General features: G+C 42.5%; 1 protein-coding gene across 1 annotated transcript in view; it reads left to right on the top strand.

Moving 5' to 3' along the window:
* Nucleotides 1-26,821, top strand: part of LOC139382350 (serine/threonine-protein phosphatase 5-like) — a 34,798-nt gene extending 7,977 nt beyond the window's left edge. The window contains exons 2-13 of the mRNA XM_071126323.1: nucleotides 8,768-9,009; nucleotides 11,551-11,698; nucleotides 12,740-12,861; nucleotides 13,995-14,060; nucleotides 16,163-16,261; nucleotides 16,419-16,524; nucleotides 17,177-17,319; nucleotides 19,695-19,782; nucleotides 19,866-19,906; nucleotides 20,028-20,206; nucleotides 21,383-21,464; nucleotides 25,351-26,821. Coding sequence (XP_070982424.1) covers nucleotides 8,768-9,009; nucleotides 11,551-11,698; nucleotides 12,740-12,861; nucleotides 13,995-14,060; nucleotides 16,163-16,261; nucleotides 16,419-16,524; nucleotides 17,177-17,319; nucleotides 19,695-19,782; nucleotides 19,866-19,906; nucleotides 20,028-20,206; nucleotides 21,383-21,464; nucleotides 25,351-25,413 — 1,379 coding nt within the window. The 3' untranslated portion in view covers nucleotides 25,414-26,821. The remainder of the gene's footprint in view (nucleotides 1-8,767; nucleotides 9,010-11,550; nucleotides 11,699-12,739; nucleotides 12,862-13,994; nucleotides 14,061-16,162; nucleotides 16,262-16,418; nucleotides 16,525-17,176; nucleotides 17,320-19,694; nucleotides 19,783-19,865; nucleotides 19,907-20,027; nucleotides 20,207-21,382; nucleotides 21,465-25,350) is intronic.
* Nucleotides 26,822-26,966: the final 145 nt, after the last annotated feature.

The following is a 26,966-nucleotide window of genomic DNA, read 5'->3' as shown; positions in this document are numbered from 1 at the left end:
TGTAGGGGACTGGGCTGCGTGTAAGGGACTGGGCTGCGTGTATGGGACAGGGCTGCATGTACGGGTCTGGGCTGCATGTACGGGACTGGGCTGTATGTAGTGACTGGGATGCATAAGTAAGTCTGGAGATACCTTCAACTTTAGAAAGCAATACTCTACCTTTTCAAGGATAAATCCCTCTGCAACCAATGGCTCAACTTCTTTTTGTTTTTTTCAATAATAGGTATGACATTTTTAATGAACGTCTTTCATGTTGATCCTTAGATATGGTTATCCCAAGGTATGTTACTTTTTCCTCAACTGAAATAGTGCATATAGAGGGTGTTGGTCTTTAACAGCAAACAATTCACACAATTTATCACGTCGGCTGCGTCTTTCAAAAAGAGGGTTGTGTCCATCTGCACGCTGACTAATGATAATATCTCTGTCAGCAATAGAGATCCCTTTTTATATTGCAGGATTTCACAGAACTTGTAAGAAGTTGTGTTGCAAGCAGGAAGAGGTAAGGTGAAATTGGGCAACCTTGCCTAATTCCTCTTTTCAAATCAAATCTAGTAGAAGTCCCATGCTTTAATTTTATGGAACTGTTCCCATTTCATTTAAAGAGTTTTTATAGTACTACAAAATAATTCCCCAAATCCAAATTTCTCAAGGGAGAGAAAGAGTGGAACATGAGTTTCTATATCGAAGTTTTAGTGTCTATCTTCGAAGATTAGATCAAAATAGTCAATAACCCCAGTCGGATATTAATAGATATGTCTATTCCTCATGAAGCCAGATTGAGTCTCCTCTAATTGAGTCCAATACTGCCTTCATTCTTTTTTGCAAATATAGAGGCCAATATTTTGTAGTTGTTATTGAGCAGGCAGATTGGATGCCAATTATGGAGGAGAAGCCAGTCTTTCTTGGGCTTAGGCATTAATGTAATCAGACCTTGAGTCAAACTGGGAGGGAGAGCATTATTTACAATGCTTTCGGAAAATACCTCAAACAGAAATGGGGCCAACTGTTGAGAAACAGTTTTGTAAAACTCAGCAGATATACCGTCAGTCCCAGGAGACGTATTATTTGTAAAGTGTTCAATAGAATAAATAATCTCTTCAACTATGATAGTGTCATCACACTGTTCCCCCTCCGCCTCCCCAATTGATTTCACATCCCCCAGAGAGTCACAAAAAAAAAATAGATGAGGAAACCTCACAATACTTAGAACTATATAAATTCCTGTAGAAGTTGCAACTAAAGTTAGAAATTAATTTGGGATCATCTGTGATTAGACCGGTCATATTTAATTGTTGAATTGTATTATTTTGAGAGTGGTGTTTTTCTAACCTGAAAAAATAAGAAGCATTTTGTTCACCCTTCTCTAGCCACTTCTTCCTAGATCTGACAAAGGCTCCCTCTGCTTTCAGTTTATACATATCATCCAACTTGTGTTGTAGCTCAAACAGAACAGATGTGTCCTCCTCTGAGAGACTTTCAACAGGCTTTTTAACAAGAAGTGATCTTTGTACTTAAACTTTCTTCTTCAGCTCTCCTCGTCTTGGCGTCAATACTCCCATTTAAAAAGCTCCCAGTCATTACTGTATGAATTGTCATGTATAGCTTTGTTCCAGAAGTGTGTAATTTAAATTGTACCCTGATAAGCTACACTGCACCTAATCACCTGACACTGACGTCATCAGGGCGCAACGTATCTTTGTTGCTAAACGCTGTCGAACGCTGAAACGTGAACTATCTGTCCCGGGATCCTGCCAGAAAGACGAGCTAGATTAGCTGGCTCGGTGGTCTCAAACGTAGGCAGCTATTGGATGCTTCCAACGTTGCAGGAGGTGCATTTGACTTTGCTTTGTTCCGGGACGATGTGGACCGAGTTGACTTTCAATGTAGCAAACCTACATAAACTACTGGGGAACCCACGCCCACCTACTTTTTATTTTTCTTCCACCCCAGTAGCCGGACGCCGCTCTGGACTGGTGGAAGTCGAAGAAGTCGTCCTCTGGCAACGGGGGTCCGGAACTGACACAGACCAGAAACAGCTTTGCTGCCCTGGATCAAGAGGTTCCGGCACCTTCGTCCGTGGGGGCTTCCCAATCCAGATCGGATACGGAGGTTCCGGCACCTTCGTCCGTGGTGGCTTCCCAATCGAGATCGGATCCGGAGGTACCTGCGTCTTCGTCCTCTGCTCTGTCTCCCTCTCCGGTGGCTTCTACCTCGGGTTCAGATCCTCGGAGCTCCCACCCTCATCAGACCGCGAGGCTACCTGAGAGACTGGCCTATTCACCAGCTGTCATCATAGGCAGCTCTATGGTGAGAAACATCTCGGTCCCCAAGGCAAAACCCCTGTGCTACCCAGGAGAACGAGTGCAGGACTCACAAGGCTGCTTCCGACTGTTCTACCACAGATGCCGGGAGCTGACGCTGTCGTAGTCCATGTGGGGTCAAACTACATCAGGAGGGCTAGCTCGGAACATTTGAAAATTGATTTTAAAGAACTGATTTTGGCATTAAAAGACTCCAAAAAACAGCCAATAATATCAGGTCCAGTACCATCGTTGGTCCGCGGGTGTGAAAGATTCAGCAGACTGCTGGCATTACACATCTGGCTAAAAGACTACTGTAGCACTGCTGGAGTCACTTGTATTGATTGATAACTTTGACACCTTCTGGAAACAGAAGATACTCTACATGAATGACGGAGTCCTTCCAAATCATCTTGGCTCCTGGACTCTGTCCAAGCATTTCAAGGTTGTGTTGAAGCAATGACTGGTAAATGATCCAGGACCAGCTCAGTTAATCCCTACCCCATTGACTGGTAAATGATCCAGGACCAGCTCAGTTAATCCCTACCCCATTGACTGGTAAATGATCCAGGACCAGCTCAGTTACTCCCTACCATTTACTGGTAAATGGTCCAGGACCAGCTCAGTTAATCCCTACCATTGTGACAATGATAATGCTGCATCAAATGTACATGATTTTAGGGGCATTGGTAAACACAAGTAATTTAATTTATGTACTCCTAATTGCACTGAATATATCTGTTTATCAGCTATTGTAAGCAGTAGTCATGATCCAATAAACCAGAGTTACACTGTTAGCACTTAGGCGGTGTGCCCTAGTAGGAAGACCACTTTATATAGCTCACCCTGCACTATCAGCTCCAATGTAAATAACATGAGTAAGTCTACCTCTGATAAGCTTCCCAGTAAAGCATTAAAAAACAATCAAGCAACCCAGAAAAGTGCTAAAAAAAATAGCCCATATTAACATATGTAGCCTAAGAAACAAGGTCAATGAAGTCAATAACTTGCTTGTAACAGTCAGAATATGAATGTCATCTATCTCTGAAACCGAAATGCCAACGGAGGCGGTATTGCGGTCTATATTCAGAACCACATTCCTGTAAAGCTTAGAGACGATCTCATGTTAAATACTGTTGAAGTAATATGGCTACAGGTTCATCTGCTTCACCTAAAGTTGGGAAAATGCTATAGACCACCAAATGCTAACAGTCAGTATCTGGATAACGTGTGAAATGCTTGATAATGTATGAGATATCAACAGAGAAGTATATTTTCTGAGTGATTTAAATATTGACTGGTTTTCATCAAGCTCAGGAAAAAACTTCAATCTGTAACCAGTGCCTGCAACCTGGTTCATGTTATCAGTCAACCTACAAGGGTAGTTACAAACAGCACAGGAATTAAATCATCAACATGTATCGATCACATTTTTACTAACGCTGCAGATATTTGCTTCAAAGCTGTATCCAAATCCATAGGATCTAGTGATCACAATATAGTAGCCATATCTAGGAAAACCAAAGATCCAAAGGCTCGGCCGAATATAGTGTATAAGAGAGGTCATACAATAAGTTTGTAGTGATTCCTATGTTGTTGATGTAAAGAATATTTGTTGGTCCGCGGTGTGTAACGAGGAGCAACCAGACGTTGCACTTGACACATTTATGAAACTACTTATTCCAGTTACTAATAAGCACGCTCCGAAATGACTGTAAAAACTGTTCAAGCCCCTTGGATTGACGAGGAATTCCAACTGATTGGCAAGGTGGTGAAAAAAGTATTGTTGTCTATCAACAATGACAAGCCACCGGGGTCTGACAACTTGGATGGAAAATTACTGAAGATAATAGCGGACGATATTGCCACTCCTATTTGCCACATCTTCAATTTAAGCCTACTAGAGAGCGTGTGCCCTCAGGCCTGGAGGGAAGTTAGTCATTCCGCTACCCAACAATAGTAAAGCCCCCTTTACTGGCTCAAATAGCCGACCAATCACCCTGTTATCAACCCTTAGTAAATATCTGGAAAAAGTTGTGTTTGACCAGATACAATGCTATTTTTACACTAAACAAATTGAAAACAATTTCAGCACGCTTATAGGGAAGGACACTCAACAAGCACAGCACTGACACAAATGACTGATGCTTGGCTGAGAGAAATTGATGATAAAATGATTAGATGTCTTATTAGACTTCAGTGCGGCTTTTGATATTATTGATCATAGTCTACTGCTGGAAAAAACCTTTGTTATGGCTTTACATCCCCTGCTATAATGTTGATAAAGAGTTACTAACAGAACACAGAGGGGTTGTTCTTTAATGGAAGCCTATCAAATATTATCCAGTTAGAATCAGGAATTCCCCAGGGTAGCTGTTTAGGCACATTGCTTTTTTTTCAATTTTTACTAACGACATGCCACTGACTTTGAGTAAAGCCATAGTTTCTTTGTATGCGGTTGACTCAACACTATAGCCATCAGCTACTACAGCGACTGAAATGACTGCAACACTCAATAAAGAGCTGCAGTTAGTTTCAGAGTCGATGGCAAGGAAAAGTTCGCCCTAAAACAAAGCATTGTATTTGGAACAAAACACTCACTAAATCCTAAACCTCAACTAAAACTTGCAATCAATAATGTGGAAATTGAGTAAGTTGAAATAACTAAACTGCTTGGAGTAACACTAGATTGTAAATTGTCATGGTCAAAACATGTTGATACAGTAGTAGTTAAAATGGGGAGAAGTCTGTCTATAATAAAGCGATGCTCTGCCTTCTTAACAACACTATCAACAAGGCAGGTCCTACAGGCCCTAGTTTCTACCTTCTTAACAACACTATCAACAAGGCAGGTCCTACAGGCCCTAGTTTCTACCTTCTTAACAACACTATCAACAAGGCAGGTCCTTCAGGCCCTAGTTTCTACCTTCTTAACAACACTATCAACAAGGCAGGTCCTACAGGCCCTAGTTTCTACCTTCTTAACAACACTATCAACAAGGCAGGTCCTTCAGGCCCTAGTTTCTACCTTCTTAACAACACTACCAACAAGGCAGGTCCTACAGGCCCTAGTTTCTACCTTCTTAACAACACTATCAACAAGGCAGGTCCTACAGGCCCTAGTTTTGTTGCACCTGGACTTCTGTTCAGTCATGTGGTCAGGTGCCACAAAAAAGGACTTAGGAAAGGACTTAGGAAAATTGCAATTGGCTCAGAACAGGGAAGCACAGAGAGCTAACATTAATAATATGCACGTCAATCTCTCCTGGCTGAGATTGACTTCATCACTACTTATATTTATGAGAGGTACTGACATGTTGAATGCACCGAGTTGTCTGTCTAAACTACTGGCACACAGCTCGGATACTCATGCATATCTCACAAGACATGCCACCAGGGGTCTCTTCACAGTCCAGAACAGACTACGGGAGGCACACAGTACTACATAGAGCCATGACTACATGGAACTCTATTCCACAGTACTACATAGAGCCATGACTACATGGAACTCTATTCCACAGTACTACATAGAGCCATGACTACATGGAACTCTATTCCACAGTACTACATAGAGCCATGACTACATGGAACTCTATTCCACAGTACTACATAGAGCCATGACTACATGGAACTCTATTCCACAGTACTACATAGAGCCATGACTACATGGAACTCTATTCCACAGTACTACATAGAGCCATGACTACATGGAACTCTATTCCACAGTACTACATAGAGCCATGACTACATGGAACTCTATTCCACAGTACTACATAGAGACATGACTACATGGAACTCTATTCCACAGTACTACATAGAGCCATGACCACATGAAACTCTATTCCACAGTACTACATAGAGCCATGACTACATGGAACTCTATTCCACAGTACTACATAGAGCCATGACTACATGGAACTCTATTCCACAGTACTACATAGAGCCATGACCACATGGAACTCTATTCCACAGTACTACATAGAGCCATGACTACATGGAACTCTATTCCACAGTACTACATAGAGCCATGACTACATGGAACTCTATTCCACAGTACTACATAGAGCCATGACTACATGAAACTCTATTCCACAGTACTACATAGAGCCATGACTACATGGAACTCTATTCCACAGTACTACATAGAGCCATGACCACATGGAACTCTATTCCACAGTACTACATAGAGCCATGACTACATGGAACTCTATTCTACAGTACTACATAGAGCCATGACTACATGGAACTCTATTCCACAGTACTACATAGAGCCATGACTACATGGAACTCTATTCCACAGTACTACATAGAGCCATGACTACATGGAACTCTATTCCACAGTACTACATAGAGACATGACTACATGGAACTCTATTCCACAGTACTACATAGAGCCATGACCACATGAAACTCTATTCCACAGTACTACATAGAGCCATGACTACATGGAACTCTATTCCACAGTACTACATAGAGCCATGACTACATGGAACTCTATTCCACAGTACTACATAGAGCCATGACCACATGGAACTCTATTCCACAGTACTACATAGAGCCATGACTACATGGAACTCTATTCCACAGTACTACATAGAGCCATGACTACATGGAACTCTATTCCACAGTACTACATAGAGCCATGACCACATGGAACTCTATTCCACAGTACTACATAGAGCCATGACTACATGGAACTCTATTCTACAGTACTACATAGAGCCATGACTACATGGAACTCTATTCCACAGTACTACATAGAGCCATGACCACATGAAACTCTATTCCACAGTACTACATAGAGCCATGACCACATGAAACTCTATTCCACAGTACTACATAGAGCCATGACTACATGGAACTCTATTCCACAGTACTACATAGAGCCATGACTACATGGAACTCTATTCCACAGTACTACATAGAGCCATGACCACATGAAACTCTATTCCACAGTACTACATAGAGCCATGACCACATGAAACTCTATTCCACATCAGGTAACTGATGCAGCAGTAGAATTAGATTTAAATTAACAGGTAAACATACACCTTATGGAACAGTGTGGACTGTGAAGAGACACACGCATAGGCACAGACACATCCACACACGCACACGATAACATACACACTATGCATGGATTTAGTACTGTAGATATGTGTTAGTGGTGGAGTAGGGGCCTGAGGGCACACAGTGTGTTGTTAAATCTGTGAATGTATTGTATAAACTGCCTTAATTTTGCTGTACCCCAGGAAGAGTAGCTGCTGCCTTGGCAGCAGCCAATGGGGAACCATAATAAATACACTACAGTACCCTGATACGCTACACTACCCTGATACACTACACTACAGTACCCTGATACACTACAGTACCCTGATACGCTACCCTGATACGCTACAGTACCCTGATACACTACACTACCCTGATATGCTACAGTACCCTGATACGCTACGCTACAGTAACCCTGATACGCTACGCTACAGTACCCTGATACGCTACACTACAGTACCCTGATACACTACAGTACCCTGATACACTACACTACAGTACCCTGATACACTACACTACAGCACCCTGGTACACTACACTACAGTACCCTGATACAGTACCCTGATACACTACAGTTGCAGGTTAGAGTTTCCATGGTGTAGCTAGTTATTGTAGCCACTGTTATCCTGCTATGTAACCCATCAATGTGTTGGATTGCACTTGAAATCCAGAATAACCTAACGCTTCCATAGCACAGCAGCACAGCAGTGGTAAGATAACCCTTGATCAATTAGCCTTATCAATCCACCCGCTAAGGGAAAGACACTTCCCAATGTGTGTGTTTTTATTTATTATTATTATTTTTACCTTTATTTAACTAGGTTAAGAACAAATTCTTATTTTCAATGACGGCCTAGGAACAGTGGGTTAACTGCCTATTCAGGGGCAGAACGACAGATTTGTACCCTTGTCAGCTCGGGGATTTGAACTTGCAACCTTTTGGTTACTAGTCCAACACTCTAACCACTAGGCTACCTGCCACCTCTACACTCTAACCACTAGGCTACCTACCGCCTCTACACTCTAACCACTAGGCTACCCTGCCGCCCCCGGTTTGTCTTCCAGTGGCATACATTTTTTAGAGTTCAACCTTTGAACCTTGTGTCATTATGCTATGACTTTGCTCAATACCGCCATTGACAGCTCCACGGGCTTCTTTGACAAGTTGAGTAGCTCGTTCCTTGATAGGCAATAAGCCAATAAATGCAGATTATTGAAGCGAATGAGTGACTCGAGAGAAAGTCCACTATAGCCTTGTAAGTGGAACTGATTCCAATCTAAATGAATGTGATGTTTTCTAGAGAAATTGTATGACAATGAATGTGATGTTGTTTTCTAGAGAAAGACTATGACAATGAATGTGATGTTGTTTTCTAGAGAAAGACTATGACAATGAATGTGATGTTGTTTTCTAGAGAAAGACTATGACAATGCAATCAAATACTACACGGAGGCGTTGGAGCTCAACCCGGCCAACGCCATCTACTTCTCCAATCGCAGCCTGGCGTACCTGCGGACAGAATGCTATGGCTACGCTCTGGCCGACGCCACCAAGTGTCTGGAGATAGACAAGAACTACATCAAGGGCTACTATCGCCGAGCCACATCCAACATGGCCCTGGGCAAGTTCAAGGCTGCACTCAAAGACTACGAGACGGTAAGACTGGACACGGTTAGACAGGAGAGTTAAAGGTACACTCTTAGGAAGGTGACAGGAGAGGAAGCTTCCAGGTACTCTTAGGAAGATGACAGGAGAGGAAGCTTCAGGTACTCTTTAGGAAGATGACAGGAGAGGAAGCTTCAAGGTACTCTTTAGGAAGATGACAGGAGAGGAAGCTTCCAGGTACTCTTAGGAAGGTGACAGGAGAGGAAGCTTCCAGGTACTCTTAGGAAGGTGACAGGAGAGGAAGCTTCCAGGTACTCTTAGGAAGATGACAGGAGAGGAAGCTTCAAGGTACTCTTTAGGAAGATGACAGGAGAGGAAGCTTCAAGGTACTCTTTAGGAAGATGACAGGAGAGGAAGCTTCAGGTACTCTTTAGGAAGATGACAGGAGAGGAAGCTTCAAGGTACTCTTTAGGAAGATGACAGGAGAGGAAGCTTCAAGGTACTCTTTAGGAAGATGACAGGAGAGGAAGCTTCAAGGTACTCTTTAGGAAGATGACAGGAGAGGAAGCTTCAAGGTACTCTTTAGGAAGATGACATTGTTGTAAATCCCCAGGTGACTTAAATGGGAGTAGTTACTGTAGTGGCTAAATTGTCCAATATAATTGTTCCAATACATTTCCATTCTGATCTTTTAGCCGCAATGGAGGGTGGTGAAATGTTAGTCTTGACGCAGACAAATCCAATGTCCAGAATTTGTTGAAAAATAATAATAAATGTATTTGTCATTTCTTCTGGATTCAAAAAAATGTATAGAGTTTTACCAAAACAAATTGTGATCGTTTAAACTCTAGAGACAAACGACATGGTAAACATGGTCAAATGTCCTTTCACTAGAGCATTCATTAGAGAACAACAACAACCTTATTATGAGTTCATGTAATCATGTTTAAATTCCTCAGTTGTAGTTTGAATATCTGTATTGAATATCGATGTCCAGACTGTTGACGTGTACCGTGGACCCACAAACAAACGTACAAACATAAGATGATTTATTCATGATGCTTAGTTTGTTGCATAGATACACTACCGTTCCAAAAATGTGTGGTCATTTAGAAATGTCTTTTTTTTTAAAATATATATATATTTTTTAAAGAAAAGCACATTTTATTTGTCCATTCTAAAATAACATCAAATTGATTTGAAATACACCAGTCTCAATGTCAACAGTGAAGAGGCAACTCCGGGATGCTGGCCTTCTAGACAGAGTTCCTCTGTCCAGTCTCAATGTCAACAGTGAAGAGGCAACTCCGGGATGCTGGCCTTCTAGACAGAGTTCCTCTGTCCAGTCTCAACGTCAACAGTGAAGAGGCGACTCTGGGATGCTGGCCTTCTAGGCAGAGTTCCTCTGTCCAGTCTCAATGTCAACAGTGAAGTGGAGACTCCGGGATGCTGGCCTTCTACGCAGAGTTCCTCTGTCCAGTCTCAATGTCAACAGTGAAGAGGCGACTCCTGGATGCTGGCCTTCTAGACAGAGTTCCTCTGTCCAGTCTCAACGTCAACAGTGAAGAGGAGACTCCGGGATGCTGGCCTTCTAGACAGAGTTCCTCTGTCCAGTCTCAATGTCAACAGTGAAGAGGCGACTCCGGGATGCTGGCCTTCTAGACAGAGTTCCTCTGTCCAGTCTCAATGTCAACAGTGAAGAGGTGACTCCGGGATGCTGGCCTTCTAGGCAGAGTTGCAAAGAAAAAGCCTTACCTATCGGACTGACCAATAAAAATGTAAAAAAAGATTAAGATGGGTTAAAGAACACAGACACTGGCCTGTTCACTGTTGACATTGTTGACACCTCAACCAGGTGACTGGGTTTGACCAGCGCTGTGTAAGGCCCATGTAGCAGCAGTAGTATTATTACTAAGATGAGGACAGAAGAGGAGAATGTGGGCTTGTCACAAGGGAGGAGCCAATAGTGGGGCTGTCGTCACAATTTAGAAAGTTGCCCTGTTTGAGATGACGTCTTGCAGATGTGTTTACCTTGACAGTGTAAAGACTTGGCAGACACGTACTGCCAGGGTTAGATTCTGTTTTAAAATGTGGTCAGTTCAGTAAATCGATCAAAAGTTAGTTCCTTCAAATTTACATTTGGTCAATGGGGGGGGGTCCATTTATAAACAGCTGGTCTTTGTTCCATGTTGACATAAACACCCCCAAGGCTCTGGCAACGGAGCTGGCTGGCTGGCTGTGCCACATCACTGACAGTGATAGCTGCCTGCTGTCACTGAGACAAATTTAGAGTATTGGTGTCATGGACATATTGCTCTACACAGATGCAACCGTCTCTACTGGGGGGGGGGACTAGTACTGAAGTCTTAGTGAGAGGAGAGAAGCACTAACTATTTCTAGAAATCAAAACTGTTTTGTATTAATTTACAACCAAACCATGGCTGTAAAATCTATTTTCCTTTGAAGTTTGGACTGACTTTTTCTGACATGGTACTGATCCATTGTGTAGTACTGGTACCGGGGAATAGTGTTTTAAGTGTGAGACTGACCCTAGTCCTTGTCCTGTGTGTTTGCCTGGTGTTGTGGGGTTAGGTAGTGCGGGTGCGACCCAACGATAAGGACGCTAAGATGAAATACCAGGAGTGCAACAAGATCGTGAAACAGAAAGCCTTCGAGAGAGCCATCGCCAGCGACGAGATGAAGAAATCGGTCGTGGACTCCCTAGACATCGAAAACATGAGTGAGTAGTTGGTAATGTTTTTATATTTTAGGATTCATTACTTGATTATATATATTTTATATCTCTATTTATCTCATATTTATTTATTTATTTATTTATATATATATTTATAAAATTTGAATGTCTAGATAATGGACTACTGCCTGTATACATTGTGGTGTTTTTGAAATTAAGATCTTCAAGACCGAGTTACTGTGAAACACTTGGTGACAGATGTTGCTGTAAAATGGGCTGTATACATTTGGTTGATTTGATTGTGCCACCCATGCAGTGATTGAGGACGAGTACAGATGTTGCTGTAAAATGGGCTGTATACATTTGGTTGATTTGATTGTGCCACCCATGCAGTGATTGAGGACGACTACAGATGTTGCTGTAAAATGGGCTGTATACATTTGGTTGATTTGATTGTGCCACCCATGCAGTGATTGAGGACGAGTACAGATGTTGCTGTAAAATGGGCTGTATACATTTGGTTGATTTGATTGTGCCACCCATGCAGTGATTGAGGACGAGTACAGATGTTGCTGTAAAATGGGCTGTATACATTTGGTTGATTTGATTGTGCCACCCATGCAGTGATTGAGGACGAGTACAGATGTTGCTGTAAAATGGGCTGTATACATTTGGTTGATTTGATTGTGCCACCCATGCAGTGATTGAGGACGAGTACAGATGTTGCTGTAAAATGGGCTGTATACATTTGGTTGATTTGATTGTGCCACCCATGCAGTGATTGAGGACGAGTACAGATGTTGCTGTAAAATGGGCTGTATACATTTGGTTGATTTGATTGTGCCACCCATGCAGTGATTGAGGACGAGTACAGATGTTGCTGTAAAATGGGCTGTATACATTTGGTTGATTTGATTGTGCCACCCATGCAGTGATTGAGGACGAGTACAGATGTTGCTGTAAAATGGGCTGTATACATTTGGTTGATTTGATTGTGCCACCCATGCAGTGATTGAGGATGAGTACAGATGTTGCTGTAAAATGGGCTGTATACATTTGGTTGATTTGATTGTGCCACCCATGCAGTGATTGAGGACGAGTACACTGGACCGAAGCTGGAAGAAGGAAAGGTGACGATGAGCTTCATGAAAGAGATGATGGAGTGCTTCAAAGACCAGAAGAAACTGCACAGAAAGTGTGCTTATCAGGTACACCTTAAATAATACTGTTGTTATCAGGTATACCTTAAATAATACTGTTGTTATCAGGTACACCTTAAATAATACTGTAATATTACTGTAGTTACCAGGTACACCTATAATAATACTGTAGTATTACTGTAGTTATCAGGTACACCTATAATAATACTGTAATATTACTGTAGTTACCAGGTACACCTATAATAATACTGTAGTATTACTGTAGTTATCAGGTACACCTATAATAATAATAATACTGTAGTAGTATTGTAGTTATCAGGTACACCTATAATAATACTGTAGTTATCAGGTACACCTATAATAATACTGTAGTTATCAGGTACACCTATAATAATACTGTAGTATTACTGTAGTTATCAGGTACACCTATAATAATACTGTAGTATTACTGTAGTTATCAGGTACACCTATAATATTAGTGTAGTTATCAGGTACACCTTAAATAATACTGTAATATTAGTGTACTTATGTACTTATAATAATACTGTAGTGTTAGTGTACTCATCAGCTACACCTATAATTATACTGTAATATTACTGTGCTAATCAGGTACACCTATAATTATACTGTAATATTACTGTGCTAATCAGGTACACCTATAATTATACTGTAATATTACTGTGCTAATCAGGTACACCTATAATTATACTGTAATATTACTGTGCTAATCAGGTACACCTATACATACAGTGATATTACAGTATTATAGGTATTTGTTTGATTTGATATTACAGTATTATAGGTATTTGTTTGATTTGATATTACAGTATTATAGGTATTTGTTTGATTTGATATTACAGTATTATAGGTATACCTGATAAGTACAGTGATATTACTGTAGTTATCAGGTACACCTATAATAATACTGTAATATTACTGTAGTTATCGGGTACACTTATAATATTACTGTAGTTATCAGGTACACCTATAATAATACTGTAATATTACTGTAGTTATCAGGTACACCTATAATACTGTAATATTACTGTAGTTACCAGGTACACCTATAATAATACTGTAATATTACTGTAGTTACCAGGTACACCTATAATAATACTTTAATATTACTGTAGTTATAATAATACTGTATTTGTGTTGACTAATAAAATCTCTCCTTTTAGATTCTGATCCAAGTCAAAGAGCTCTTGTCCAAACTACCCAGTCTAGTTGAGATCACGTTAAAAGAGGTGAGACATCCGTGTGATGTATGTTGACTTCCTGGTATTGCTCTTCATCCTGTCTAGTCCTTCAATTGTCAGATGTGTATTTATTATTGATCCCACGTTAGCGACTCTGCCTGCAGTCCTGGCAAAATTAAAGGCAGTTATACATTTTTAAAAACATTCCATTACAGAATTCACAACACACCAAGTGTGTGCACAGTCCCCGCTGTTCCATAAGGTATATTTTTAAAATGTTTTTTGAATCTGATTCTACTGCTGCATTACTGCTGCATTACCTGATGTGGAATAGAGTTCCATGTAGTCATGGCTCTAGGTAGTACTGTGGAATAGAGTTCCATGTAGTACTGTGCGCCTCCCATAGTCTGTTCTGGACTTGGGGACTGTGATGAGACCTCTGGTGGCATGTCTTGTGGGGTATGTATGGGTGTCTGAGCTGTGTGCCAGTAGTTTAAACAGACAGCTTGGTGCATTCAACATGTCAATGCATCTCACAAATACAAGTGGCATGTCGTTAGTGAAGATTTTAAAAAGTAAGGGGCCTAGGCAGCTGCCCTGGGGAACTCCTGATTCTAACTGGATTATATTTGATAGGCTTCCATTAAAGAACACCGTCTATGTTCTGTTAGACAGGTAACTCTTTATCCACATTATAGCAGGTGGTGTAAAGACATAACACATACGTTTTTCCAGCAGCAGACTATGATCAATAATATCAAAAGTGGCACTGAAGTCTTAACAAAACAGCCCCCACAATATTTTTATCATCAATTTCTCTCATCAGTCAATTTGTGTAATTAGTCATTTGTGTAAGTGCTGTACTTGTTGAAAGTCCTTCCCTATAAGCGTGCTGAAAGTCAATTTGTTTACTGTAAAATATCATTGTATCTGGTCACACTATTTTTTTCCCAAAACTTTTGTAAGGGTTGATAACAGGGTGATTGGTCGGCTGTTTGAGCCAGTAAAGGGGGCTTTACTATTCTTGGGTTGCGGAATGACTAACTTCCCTCCAGGCCTGAGGGCACACGCTCTCTAGTAGGCTTAAGTTGGAAGATATGGCAAATAGGAGTGGCAATATCGTCCGCTATTATCTTCAGTAATTTTCCATCCAAGTTCTCAGATCCCGGTGGCTTGTCATTGTTGATAGACAACAATACTTTTTTCACCTCTTCCACACTTCAAAATTACAATTCTTGTCTTTCATTATTTGGTTAGATATACTTGGATGTGTAGTGTCAGCATTTGTTGCTGTCATGTCATGGTTAAGTTTGCTAATCTTGCCAACAAAAAAAACATTAAATTAGTCGGGTTTGTGAGCTATCTGATTCAATAAACGATGGAGCTGAGTTTGCCTTTTTGCCCCGAAATTTCATTTAAGGAGCACCATAGCTTTTTACTCTCATTCTTTGTAATTTATCTTTGTTTCATAGTGTAGTTTCTTCATTTTTATTCAGTTTAGTCACATGATTTCTCATTTTGCAGGGGATTTAAGTTTTTACAGTCATTTTCTTAACAGGTGCATACTTATTAGTAACGGGGATAAACAGTTTCATAAATGTGTCAAGTGCAACGTCTGGTTGCTCCTCGTTACACACCGCGGACCAACAAATATTCTTTACATCATCAACATAGGAATCACTACAAACTTATTGTATAATCTGGATACCGCTTTAAAGCAAATATCTGCAGAATTAGTAAAGATGTGATCGATACATGTTGATGATTTCATTCCTGTGCAGTTTGTAACTACCCTGGTAGGTTGACTGATAACCTGATCCAGGTTGCAGGCACTGGTTACAGTTTGAAGCTTTCTCTTGAGTGGCAGGCTTGATGAAAACCAGTCAATATTTAAATCACTCAGAAAATATACTTCCCTGTTGATATCACATCCATTATCAAGCAGGTAATGTAGGTAGGTACAGTAGACTGAGTCAGGCTGGTTGGTACAGTAGACTTAGTCAGGCTGGTTGGTACAGTAGACTGAGTCAGGCTGGTTGGTACAGTATCAAGCATTTCACACGTTATCCAGATACTGACTTGTTAGCACTTGGTGGTCCCCTTCAGCATATGTCCCTGTGCCTAAACCTGTTCTGTTTCCTCCCCAACAGACAGAGAAGATAACCATTTGTGGCGACACACATGGACAATTCTACGACCTTCTGAACATCTTTGAGCTGAACGGCTTACCCTCCGAGACCAACCCCTATGTATCCTGCTCAGTTGCAGTAAAGCGGTGACATGTGCAGTAAAGCGGTGACATGTGCAGTAAAGCGGTGACATGTGCAGTAAAGCGGTGACATGTGCAGTAAAGCGCCATTTGTATTCAAATAAATGTACATGATAACCCTTAGCAATATAACACAGCTGTTTAATGGAGACTTTGTGGACCGTGGTTCGTTCTCCCTAGAGGTCATTCTGACTCTGTTCGGCTTCAAGCTGCTCCTCCCGGACTCCTTCTACCTGCTCAGAGGTCAGTAGGCTCCTCCTTCTACCTGCTCAGAGGTCAGTAGGCTCCTCCTTCTACCTGCTCAGAGGTCAGTAGGCTCCTCCTTCTACCTGCTCAGAGGTCAGTAGGCTCCTCCTTCTACCTGCTCAGAGGTCAGTAGGCTCCTCCTTCTACCTGCTCAGAGGTCAGTAGGCTCCTCCTTCTACCTGCTCAGAGGTCAGTAGGCTCCTCCTACCTGCTCAGAGGTCAGTAGGCGTTTTCAATGAGCGCTAGCTAACCAGTTAGCGTTAGCAATGTTTTCGATGAGCGCTAGCTAATCAGCTAGCCTTAGCAATGTTTTCGATGAGCGCTAGCTAATCAGCTAGCCTTAGCAATGTTTTCAATGAGAGCTAGCCAACCTGCTAGCGTTAGCAACTTTTTCAATGAGACCTCTGGTGCGCTGTTAAATTATTTAACCCTTCAAACAATAGATTTTTTTTAAATTACGTTCCTGTTTTTGCCATAGCCCTCCTTGGCTTCCAAGGGTTTGAAACATGACCTTGTCCGAGGTGTTGGACTCAACTACAGTTGCTATCCATCGAAGCGTTGCGATTGCTTGCCCATAATTCTGTGAGTGGGGCTTAGCGAAGGGTAAATTGGGTTGGTAACTGATGTCCATATGTTCCTGTGTAACTAGGTAACCACGAGACTGACAACATGAACCAGATGTATGGTTTTGAGGGGGAGGTGAAGGCCAAGTACACCACTCAGATGTTTACGCTCTTCAGTGAGGTCTTCCAGTGGCTGCCTCTGGCGCAGTGCATCAATGGAAAAGTTCTGGTAGGTAACCCTGACCCCTGACCTTTAACCTCTGACCCCTAACCTCTAGCATAGTGCATCAACGGCAAGGTCCTGGTAGGTAATTTGGCGTTTATAACTATGTGGTAAGGTGGTAATTACCAGTTGTGAAGCCGTAAATACGAAATGAGTAAATTCACATTTTGAACTTGGACTTTGGGGAATACACTTTTTAAATTGGTGGATTCTGCTATTTCAGCCACACCTGTTACCGATGGGTGTATAACGTCAAGCACACAGCCATGCAATCTCCATTGACAAACATTGGCAAGTAGCCTAGTGGTTAGAGCGTTGGACTAGTAACCGAAAGGTTGCAAGATCGAATCCCCGAGCTGACAAGGTACCAATCTGTCGTTCTGCCCCTAAAACAAGGCAGTTAACCCACTGTTCCTAGGCCGTCATTGTAAAATAATAATTTGTTCTCATTAACGGACTTGCCTAGTTAAATAAAGGTTTAAAAAATAAAATAAATAAACACATTAAACGGCCTTACTGAAGATGTGTCTTTTCAATGTGGCCCTGTCATAGGATGACACCTTTCCAACAAGTCAGTTCATCAAATTCCTGCTAGAGCTGTCCCGGGTCAACTGTAAGTGCTGGTTTTGTCAACTAGAAACGTCTTGGAGCAACAACGGCTCAGCCGTGAAGTGGTAGGCCACACAAGCTCACAGAATGGGAACACTGATACGCATAGCGCGCAAAAATCGTCTGTCCTCGGTTGCAAAATTCACCATCGAGTTCCAAACTGCCTCTGTCCTCTCTCTTCCGTGACCCGGAAACCGATGATGGTCGAGTGGTCGAGGAGAGTCAATTTGTTAGTAGTGTCTTCCCTTCCTTGATGGCCACGTTTTTCATTGAGGCTGGTCATGTGTATCCTATCGCAGCCCTTTGCGGAAGAGTTTCGATATCTACCACACCCCCTTTTTGAAGCACTGTAAATTCATCGGGAAGAATCTAATTTGCATACTCATTCTCAAAACTCATTGGATGAGAAAGCCAGAGGTCCCTCCCCTCTGACCATCTCCTCCAATGGGTTTTGAGAGGTAGGCGAGGAAAAAGAACTAATGCAATTGAGATTCTCCCGTGGTAGGTAACCCTGACCTTTAAACCCTAACCTGTGGCGCAGTGCATCAACGGCAAAGTCCTGTTAGGTAACCCTGACCTCTAACCTTTGACCCCTGACAGCCCTCACACGGTGTATTAAACAGCAAAGTCATGGTAGGTTCTCTGTTAAGGCGTCCACATGCTTCCCAGCCGAAACAGTTCGTGGAGTTTGTTCATATAGGATGACATTTTGGACTTCGGTGAGGGTTTTTCCCGGCTGTTTCGGCACTCAATTTTTCTGGAGGCAAGAAAAGTCTCTTCGTCTGTGAAGAAAGGTCTCTTCGTCTGTGAAGAAAGGTCTCTTCGTCTGTGAAGAAAAGTCCCTTTGTCTGTGAAGAAAAGTCCCTTTGTCTGTGAAGAAAAGTCCCTTTGTCTGTGAAGAAAAGTCCCTTTGTCTGTGAAGAAAAGTCTCTTTGTCTGTGAAGAAAAGTCCCTTTGTCTGTGAAGAAAAGTCCCTTTGTCTGTGAAGAAAAGTCCCTTTGTCTGTGAAGAAAAGTCCCTTTGTCTGTGAAGAAAAGTCCCTTTGTCTGTGAAGAAAAGTCCCTTTGTCTGTGAAGAAAAGTCCCTTTGTCTGTGAAGAAAAGTCCCTTTGTCTGTGAAGAAAAGTCCCTTTGTCTGTGAAGAAAAGTCCCTTTGTCTGTGAAGAAAAGTCCCTTTGTCTGTGAAGAAAAGTCCCTTTGTCTGTGAAGAAAAGTCCCTTTGTCTGTGAAGAAAAGTCCCTTTGTCTGTGAAGAAAAGTCCCTTTGTCTGTGAAGAAAAGTCCCTTTGTCTGTGAAGAAAAGTCCCTTTGTCTGTGAAGAAAAGTCCCTTCGTCTGTGATTTTTCAACAGTAGGGATTCTTCAATAAAGTCTGCCATTCAGTGAGAGAACTCGTTTTCCTGCAAAAAAAATTGAATTGATAAACAATGCACCAAACTTCTACGTTACATGTGACATTGTGTGACAAATCTCTTCAGTGATAACGTCAATTAATGACAGATTTCTTGAGTTAGATCCATTCTGACTTTTTTTGAGGAAGTGAATAATGGCTTTGGCGTCTCAAGATGGACAAACGGTACTATTGCCACTTTTTTTATTTCTTATTTCTCGTTTTTCAAGCAAAGGTCTTTTTAAGAGAGTATGCAGCACGGTCGTTCAGTTCCACTAGCCAAGGTCCGCTAGGCGCCAGCCGAACTGAAGCATGCTGAGGCCTTCCAACTGTACAACTGGACATTTTGAGAATATTGTCTTTAGTTGTGTTCTGTCTGTGTCAGGTGATGCACGGGGGGCTGTTCAGTGAGGACGGAGTGATGCTCGACGATCTGAGGAAGATCGACAGGAACAGACAGCCCCCAGACTCTGGTGAGAGCGATCAATTAATCAATACCTTTCTCGTTTAGGACCTAGGAATTAAAGTGTTGTTTCAACTGTTTGTTTTCCTTCAGGTCCCATGTGTGATCTCCTCTGGTCAGACCCACAGCCACAGGTTTGGTGTCCTAGAAATACACTCTGGTCCAACAACAAAATATAATTCTAATATAATCTGGTTTAAATGGCTCTACTGCATCATGTCATCTGTCTATTTATTTTTTTTCCTGACCCCCCAGAATGGGCGGTCTGTCTCTAAGCGAGGTGTGAGCTGTCAGTTTGGTCCTGACGTCACCGAGCGGTTCCTGGACCAGAACAAGTTGGATTACATCGTCCGCAGTCACGAGGTCAAGGCAGAGGGTTATGAGGTCACACACTCAGGGAAGTGCATCACAGTCTTCTCAGCGCCCAACTACTGGTAACTAGGGCAACAGACTCACTATTCAATCCAAATGTTGTTATTTTTTTTTTAATATGCATTGCCAGATTTAAACAACATCTATTGTAAGACTCTCACATGTCAAATGTCACCCCCTCTAAAGACATTTAAGATCAGTATTCTCTTCTCACCCCTTCCACTCGCTCTTCCCTTCCCTTCCCCTCGCTCTTCCCTTCCCTTCCCCTCGCTCTTCCCTTCCCCTCGCTCTTCCCTTCCCCTCGCTCTTCCCTTCCCCTCGCTCTTCCCTTCCCCTCGCTCTTCCCTTCCCCTCGCTCTTCCCTTCCCCTCGCTCTTCCCTTCCCTTCGCTCTCCCCTTCCCTTCCCTTCGCTCTCCCCTTCCCTTCCCCTCGCTCTCCCCTTCCCTTCCCCTCGCTCTCCCCTTCCCTTCCCCTCGCTCTCCCCTTCCCTTCCCCTCGCTCTCCCCTTCCCTTCCCCTCGCTCTCCCCTTCCCCTCGCTCTCCCCTTCCCCTCGCTCTTCCCTTCCCCTCGCTCTTCCCTTCCCCTCGCTCTCCCCTTCCCCTCGCTCTCCCCTTCCCTTCCCTTTGCTCTCCCCTTCCCTTCCCCTCGCTCTCCCCTTCCCTTCCCCTCGCTCTCCCCTTCCCTTCCCCTCGCTCTCCCCTTCCCTTCCCCTCGCTCTTCCCTTCCCTTCCCCTCGCTCTTCCCTTCCCCTCGCTCTTCCCTTCCCCTCGCTCTCCCCTTCCCTTCCCCTCGCTCTCCCCTTCCCTTCCCCTCGCTCTCCCCTTCCCTTCCCCTCGCTCTCCCCTTCCCTTCCCCTCGCTCTCCCCTTCCCTTCCCCTCGCTCTCCCCTTCCCTTCCCCTCGCTCTCCCCTTCCCTTCCCTTCGCTCTCCCCTTCCCTTCCCCTCGCTCTCCCCTTCCCTTCCCCTCGCTCTCCCCTTCCCTTCCCCTCGCTCTTCCCTTCCCTTCCCCTCGCTCTTCCCTTCCCTTCCCCTCGCTCTTCCCTTCCCCTCGCTCTCCCCTTCCCTTCCCCTCGCTCTCCCCTTCCCTTCCCCTCGCTCTTGCTCTTCCCTTCCCCTCGCTCTTCCCTTCCCCTCGCTCTTCCCTTCCCCTCGCTCTTCTCTTCCCTTCCCCTCGCTCTTCCCTTCCCCTCGCTCTCTCTCCCCTTCCTCTCTCTGTCCTTCTCTCTCTCCCTCAAGTGATCAGATGGCTAATAAGGGAGCGTACATCCACCTCAGAGGATCAGACCTCAAACCAGAGTTTCACCAGTTCACTGCTGTGGTAAGTACATCTGATAATAACTTTGACAGACTAACCCTAACCAACGTTACAATAACAGTACATCTACTTAGTTACAGTACCTTTCAGGCCTTGAAACTGGTTGCAGTCTAGAACCCGACTCGTCGTGGCTATTGATAGAGATTTCTGTGCAGGTGGCAACATTGTTTTTAACATAGCCGCCTCCCACTCTGCCGCCTCCCACTCTGCCGCCTCCCACTCTGCCGCCTCCCACTCTGCCTCTTCCCACTCTGCCGCCTCCCACTCTGCCTCTTCCCACTCTGCCTCTTCCCACTCTGCCTCTTCCCACTCTGCCTCTTCCCACTCTGCCTCTTCCCACTCTGCCTCTTCCCACTCTGCCTCTTCCCACTCTGCCGCCTCCCACTCTGCCGCCTCCCACTCTGCCGCCCACGTAGCTGCTGTTCATTGCTCCCGTTGCTCTACTGCCGCTCCCCCCTCATTGACGTGGAGGAGGAAACTTCATGTTGTACACTGAAGACATGGTCGACATGTTCCAACTATGCATTCCATGCCTCGAGTGTGATTTCATGTTGTAGCCTACACGAAAGACACGATCGACGTGTTGGTACAGATTTAGTCTGTTCTAACAGCAAATGTAAACCAGCATATTAAACACAGTCTGTTTTGACTGCCTGGATTTTCTGTTACTTTTTTTCCCGCAGAATAACTGTAGATTATCATGACCAATAGGTGACAGTCTAAAGCAGAATAACTGTAGATTATCATGACCAATAGGAGACAGTCTAAAGCAGAATAACTGTAGATTATCATGACCAATAGGAGACAGTCTAAAGCAGCAGAATAACTGTAGATTATCATGACCAATAGGAGACAGTCTAAAGCAGCATAACTATGTAGATTATCATGACCAATAGGAGACAGTCTAAAGCAGAATAACTGTAGATTATCATGACCAATAGGAGACAGTCTAAAGCAGCAGAATAACTGTGTAGATTAACATGACCAATAGGAGACAGTCTAAAGCAGAATAACTGTAGATTATCATGACCAATAGGAGACAATATAAAGCAGAATAACTGTAGATTATCATGACCAATAGGAGACGGTCTAAAGCAGCAGAATAACTGTGTAGATTATCATGACCAATAGGAGACAGTCTAAAGCAGAATAACTGTAGATTATCATGACCAATAGGAGACAGTCTAAAGCAGCATAACTATGTAGATTATCATGACCAATAGGAGACAGTCTAAAGCAGCATAACTATGTAGATTATCATGACCAATAGGAGACAGTCTAAAGCAGAATAACTGTAGATTATCATCACCAATAGGAGACAGTCTAAAGCAGCATAACTATGTAGATTATCATCACCAATAGGAGACAGTCTAAAGCAGAATAACTATGTAGATTATCATGACCAATAGGAGACAGTCTAAAGCAGAATGCTGTTCATTGCTCCCGTTGCTCTACTGCCGCTCCCCCCTCATTGACGTGGAGGAGGAAACTTCATGTTGTACACTGAAGACATGGTCGACATGTTCCAACTATGCATTCCATGCCTCGAGTGTGATTTCATGTTGTAGCCTACACGAAAGACACGATCGACGTGTTGGTACAGATTTAGTCTGTTCTAACAGCAAATGTAAACCAGCATATTAAACACAGTCTGTTTTGACTGCCTGGATTTTCTGTTACTTTTTTTCCCGCAGAATAACTGTAGATTATCATGACCAATAGGTGACAGTCTAAAGCAGAATAACTGTAGATTATCATGACCAATAGGAGACAGTCTAAAGCAGAATAACTGTAGATTATCATGACCAATAGGAGACAGTCTAAAGCAGAATAACTGTAGATTATCATGACCAATAGGAGACAGTCTAAAGCAGAATAACTGTAGATTATCATGACCAATAGGAGACAGTCTAAAGCAGCAGAATAACTGTAGATTATCATGACCAATAGGAGACAGTCTAAAGCAGCATAACTATGTAGATTATCATCACCAATAGGAGACAGTCTAAAGCAGCATAACTATGTAGATTATCATGACCAATAGGAGACAGTCTAAAGCAGAATAACTAGATTATCATGACCAATAGGAGACAGTCTAAAGCAGCAGAATAACTGTGTAGATTAACATGACCAATAGGAGACAGTCTAAAGCAGAATAACTGTAGATTATCATGACCAATAGGAGACAATATAAAGCAGAATAACTGTAGATTATCATGACCAATAGGAGACGGTCTAAAGCAGCAGAATAACTGTGTAGATTATCATGACCAATAGGAGACAGTCTAAAGCAGAATAACTGTAGATTATCATGACCAATAGGAGACAGTCTAAAGCAGCATAACTATGTAGATTATCATGACCAATAGGAGACAGTCTAAAGCAGCATAACTATGTAGATTATCATGACCAATAGGAGACAGTCTAAAGCAGAATAACTGTAGATTATCATCACCAATAGGAGACAGTCTAAAGCAGCATAACTATGTAGATTATCATCACCAATAGGAGACAGTCTAAAGCAGAATAACTATGTAGATTATCATGACCAATAGGAGACAGTCTAAAGCAGAATAACTATGTAGATTATCATGACCAATAGGAGACAGTCTAAAGCAGAATAACTATGTAGATTATCATGACCAATAGGAGACAATATAAAGCAGAATAACTGTAGATTACCATCACCAATAGGAGACAGTCTAAAGCAGAATAACTGTAGATTATCATGACCAATAGGACAGTCTAAAGCAGCAGAATAACTGTGTAGATTAACATGACCAATAGGAGACAGTCTAAAGCAGAATAACTGTAGATTATCATCACCAATAGGAGACAGTCTAAAGCAGCATAACTATGTGGATTATCATGACCAATAGGAGACAGTCTAAAGCAGAATAACTGTAGATTATCATGACCAATAGGAGACAGTCTAAAGCAGCATAACTAGATTATCATGACCAATAGGAGACAGTCTAAAGCAGAATAACTGTAGATTATCATGACCAATAGGAGACAATATAAAGCAGAATAACTATGTAGATTATCATGACCAATAGGAGACAGTCTAAAGCAGCATAACTATGTAGATTATCATGACCAATAGGAGACAGTCTAAAGCAGAATAACTGTAGATTATCATGACCAATAGGAGACAGTCTAAAGCAGCATAACTATGTAGATTATCATCACCAATAGGAGACAGTCTAAAGCAGAATAACTATGTAGATTATCATGACCAATAGGAGACAGTCTAAAGCAGAATAACTATGTAGATTATCATGACCAATAGGAGACAATATAAAGCAGAATAACTGTAGATTACCATCACCAATAGGAGACAGTCTAAAGCAGAATAACTGTAGATTATCATGACCAATAGGACAGTCTAAAGCAGCAGAATAACTGTGTAGATTAACATGACCAATAGGAGACAGTCTAAAGCAGAATAACTGTAGATTATCATCACCAATAGGAGACAGTCTAAAGCAGCATAACTATGTGGATTATCATGACCAATAGGAGACAGTCTAAAGCAGAATAACTGTAGATTATCATGACCAATAGGAGACAGTCTAAAGCAGCATAACTAGATTATCATGACCAATAGGAGACAGTCTAAAGCAGAATAACTGTAGATTATCATGACCAATAGGAGACAGTCTAAAGCAGCATAACTATGTAGATTATCATCACCAATAGGAGACAATATAAAGCAGAATAACTGTAGATTACCATCACCAATAGGAGACAGTCTAAAGCAGAATAACTGTAGATTATCATGACCAATAGGAGACAATCTAAAGCAGAATAACTATGTAGATTAAGTTATAAGTTTCCGTATTTGTTACCACGGGCCAATAAAACATCTCGTATCTTTCCTCCACAGCCTCATCCGAATGTGAAGCCGATGGCGTACGCCAACTCTCTGATGCAGATGGGGATGATGTAGAGAGGCCCACGACGCTCAGCCTGACACCTCCCTCCTGGCTGACCACACCCACCACTCCTTCCTTAGACAACAACATGCCCTGGCCCACTGGTCCATGCGGTTCCATGGGATCCCTTTCTCCCAGCCTGTCCCCCAGTAGTTCCCCCCCCCCCCCCTCCCCTTGACCTTTTTAATTATTTGATGTTTGTACATCTGAAGGGTCAGCACTTTAAAGATCTGAAAACATTGAAGGGTTTAGTACCAAAGGGGGAAGCAATGGGGAGCGAATTGCGACCGGTTTCCGGTAAAATCCCTCTTGTTGCGTTCAGAGTAGACAACGTGGTGGTGTGATGGCAGATGTATATCTTCGACCGGCACAGTCAAGAACTGGGTGTGTTCATTTCTTCTTCTTTTTTTTTTTTGTATTGGTAAAAACTGGAAAACTCAATCTCTTCCCTAATTTCTGTCCATATTGGTCCCCACACATGGGTTTCATTCCCCGGTAGTGATTTAGATGAATTATACTGTATTGGTACTGTATGGTTGAATAACAACTGGAATGATCGGAACTGTCGGATTTTGTAAGAACGTACGGCAGCAGAACTGTTAAGAATAATATTGGACTGTTCTGCTACTGTAAAACATACAGTTGGTTGGCCAACTGCACCGTTTATAGTGTGTCTGGTTGGGAGAGGGGGGGGGGGTGCTAGCAGAATGTCTATACTACAGTATTGGTTCATACATCCTGTGAAATATAGTTTTATTAAAGTTCAATATTTTTTACAGTAAGGGCAAAAGTGAGTGTAGAAAAATGTAGCTACGATTGCATCTTCAGGAGAAAAGGAGGTGTTTTGGGGAAGAACCTGGTTGTTTGTCTCCAGTCTCACTCTGCACGGTGCTGTTCATTACTAGTAGTCAGATGTTGTAGGTTCTTCACATTCAACATGTACAAAACAGATCCTCATTCCGTTGTTATTTTTGCTCTGCTTGCACCTCTCCTCTACCTGTTGGGGGGGGGGGGGGGGGGGGGGGGCAGGAGTGTTGCTGCTCTTCAGCTCAGTCAGTAGTGTCACTCTCCTGTCTCCCGGCAGCTCTTGCACAATATCTCTTCTCTCCCGACCTGCTTTGCTACAAGGCCAAGCACTGGTGTGATGCTTCAACCCGCTCCACTGTTAGTTTTGTCTACCAGTGTGACTTTGCCGTTGTGTGGATGTATAGCCCGGACGTCCAGACACCAAGCCACCTCCCTTCTCTCTCTCTCTCATGCGCACAGCTGCAGTGTCCCAATATTGGCCCTAAACTTTTTAAGATAATGGTATACACTGAAGTGTATGTGTGTGTGTGTATATATATATATTATCATTTAAAATTAATGCTGTGTACATGTTTGGAGAAAAAAAAGATATTGAATAAAAAAAATTCCAGTCCAGTGATTTTTAAATTCATGATTATTTATGTTGAAATTTCAGAGCACAGGGTCTGCGATGATTTCTCTCTGTCAAGAAATGCACTCACTTCAAAGAAATTACCAATATATTTGCTAATGAAGCCAAGTATATATATATATATATATT

This window comes from Oncorhynchus clarkii, chromosome 24 (genome assembly GCF_045791955.1).
Source record: "Oncorhynchus clarkii lewisi isolate Uvic-CL-2024 chromosome 24, UVic_Ocla_1.0, whole genome shotgun sequence".
NCBI classification, from domain to species: domain Eukaryota; kingdom Metazoa; phylum Chordata; class Actinopteri; order Salmoniformes; family Salmonidae; genus Oncorhynchus; species Oncorhynchus clarkii.
This window is presented reverse-complemented; position numbering and strand designations above follow the sequence as displayed.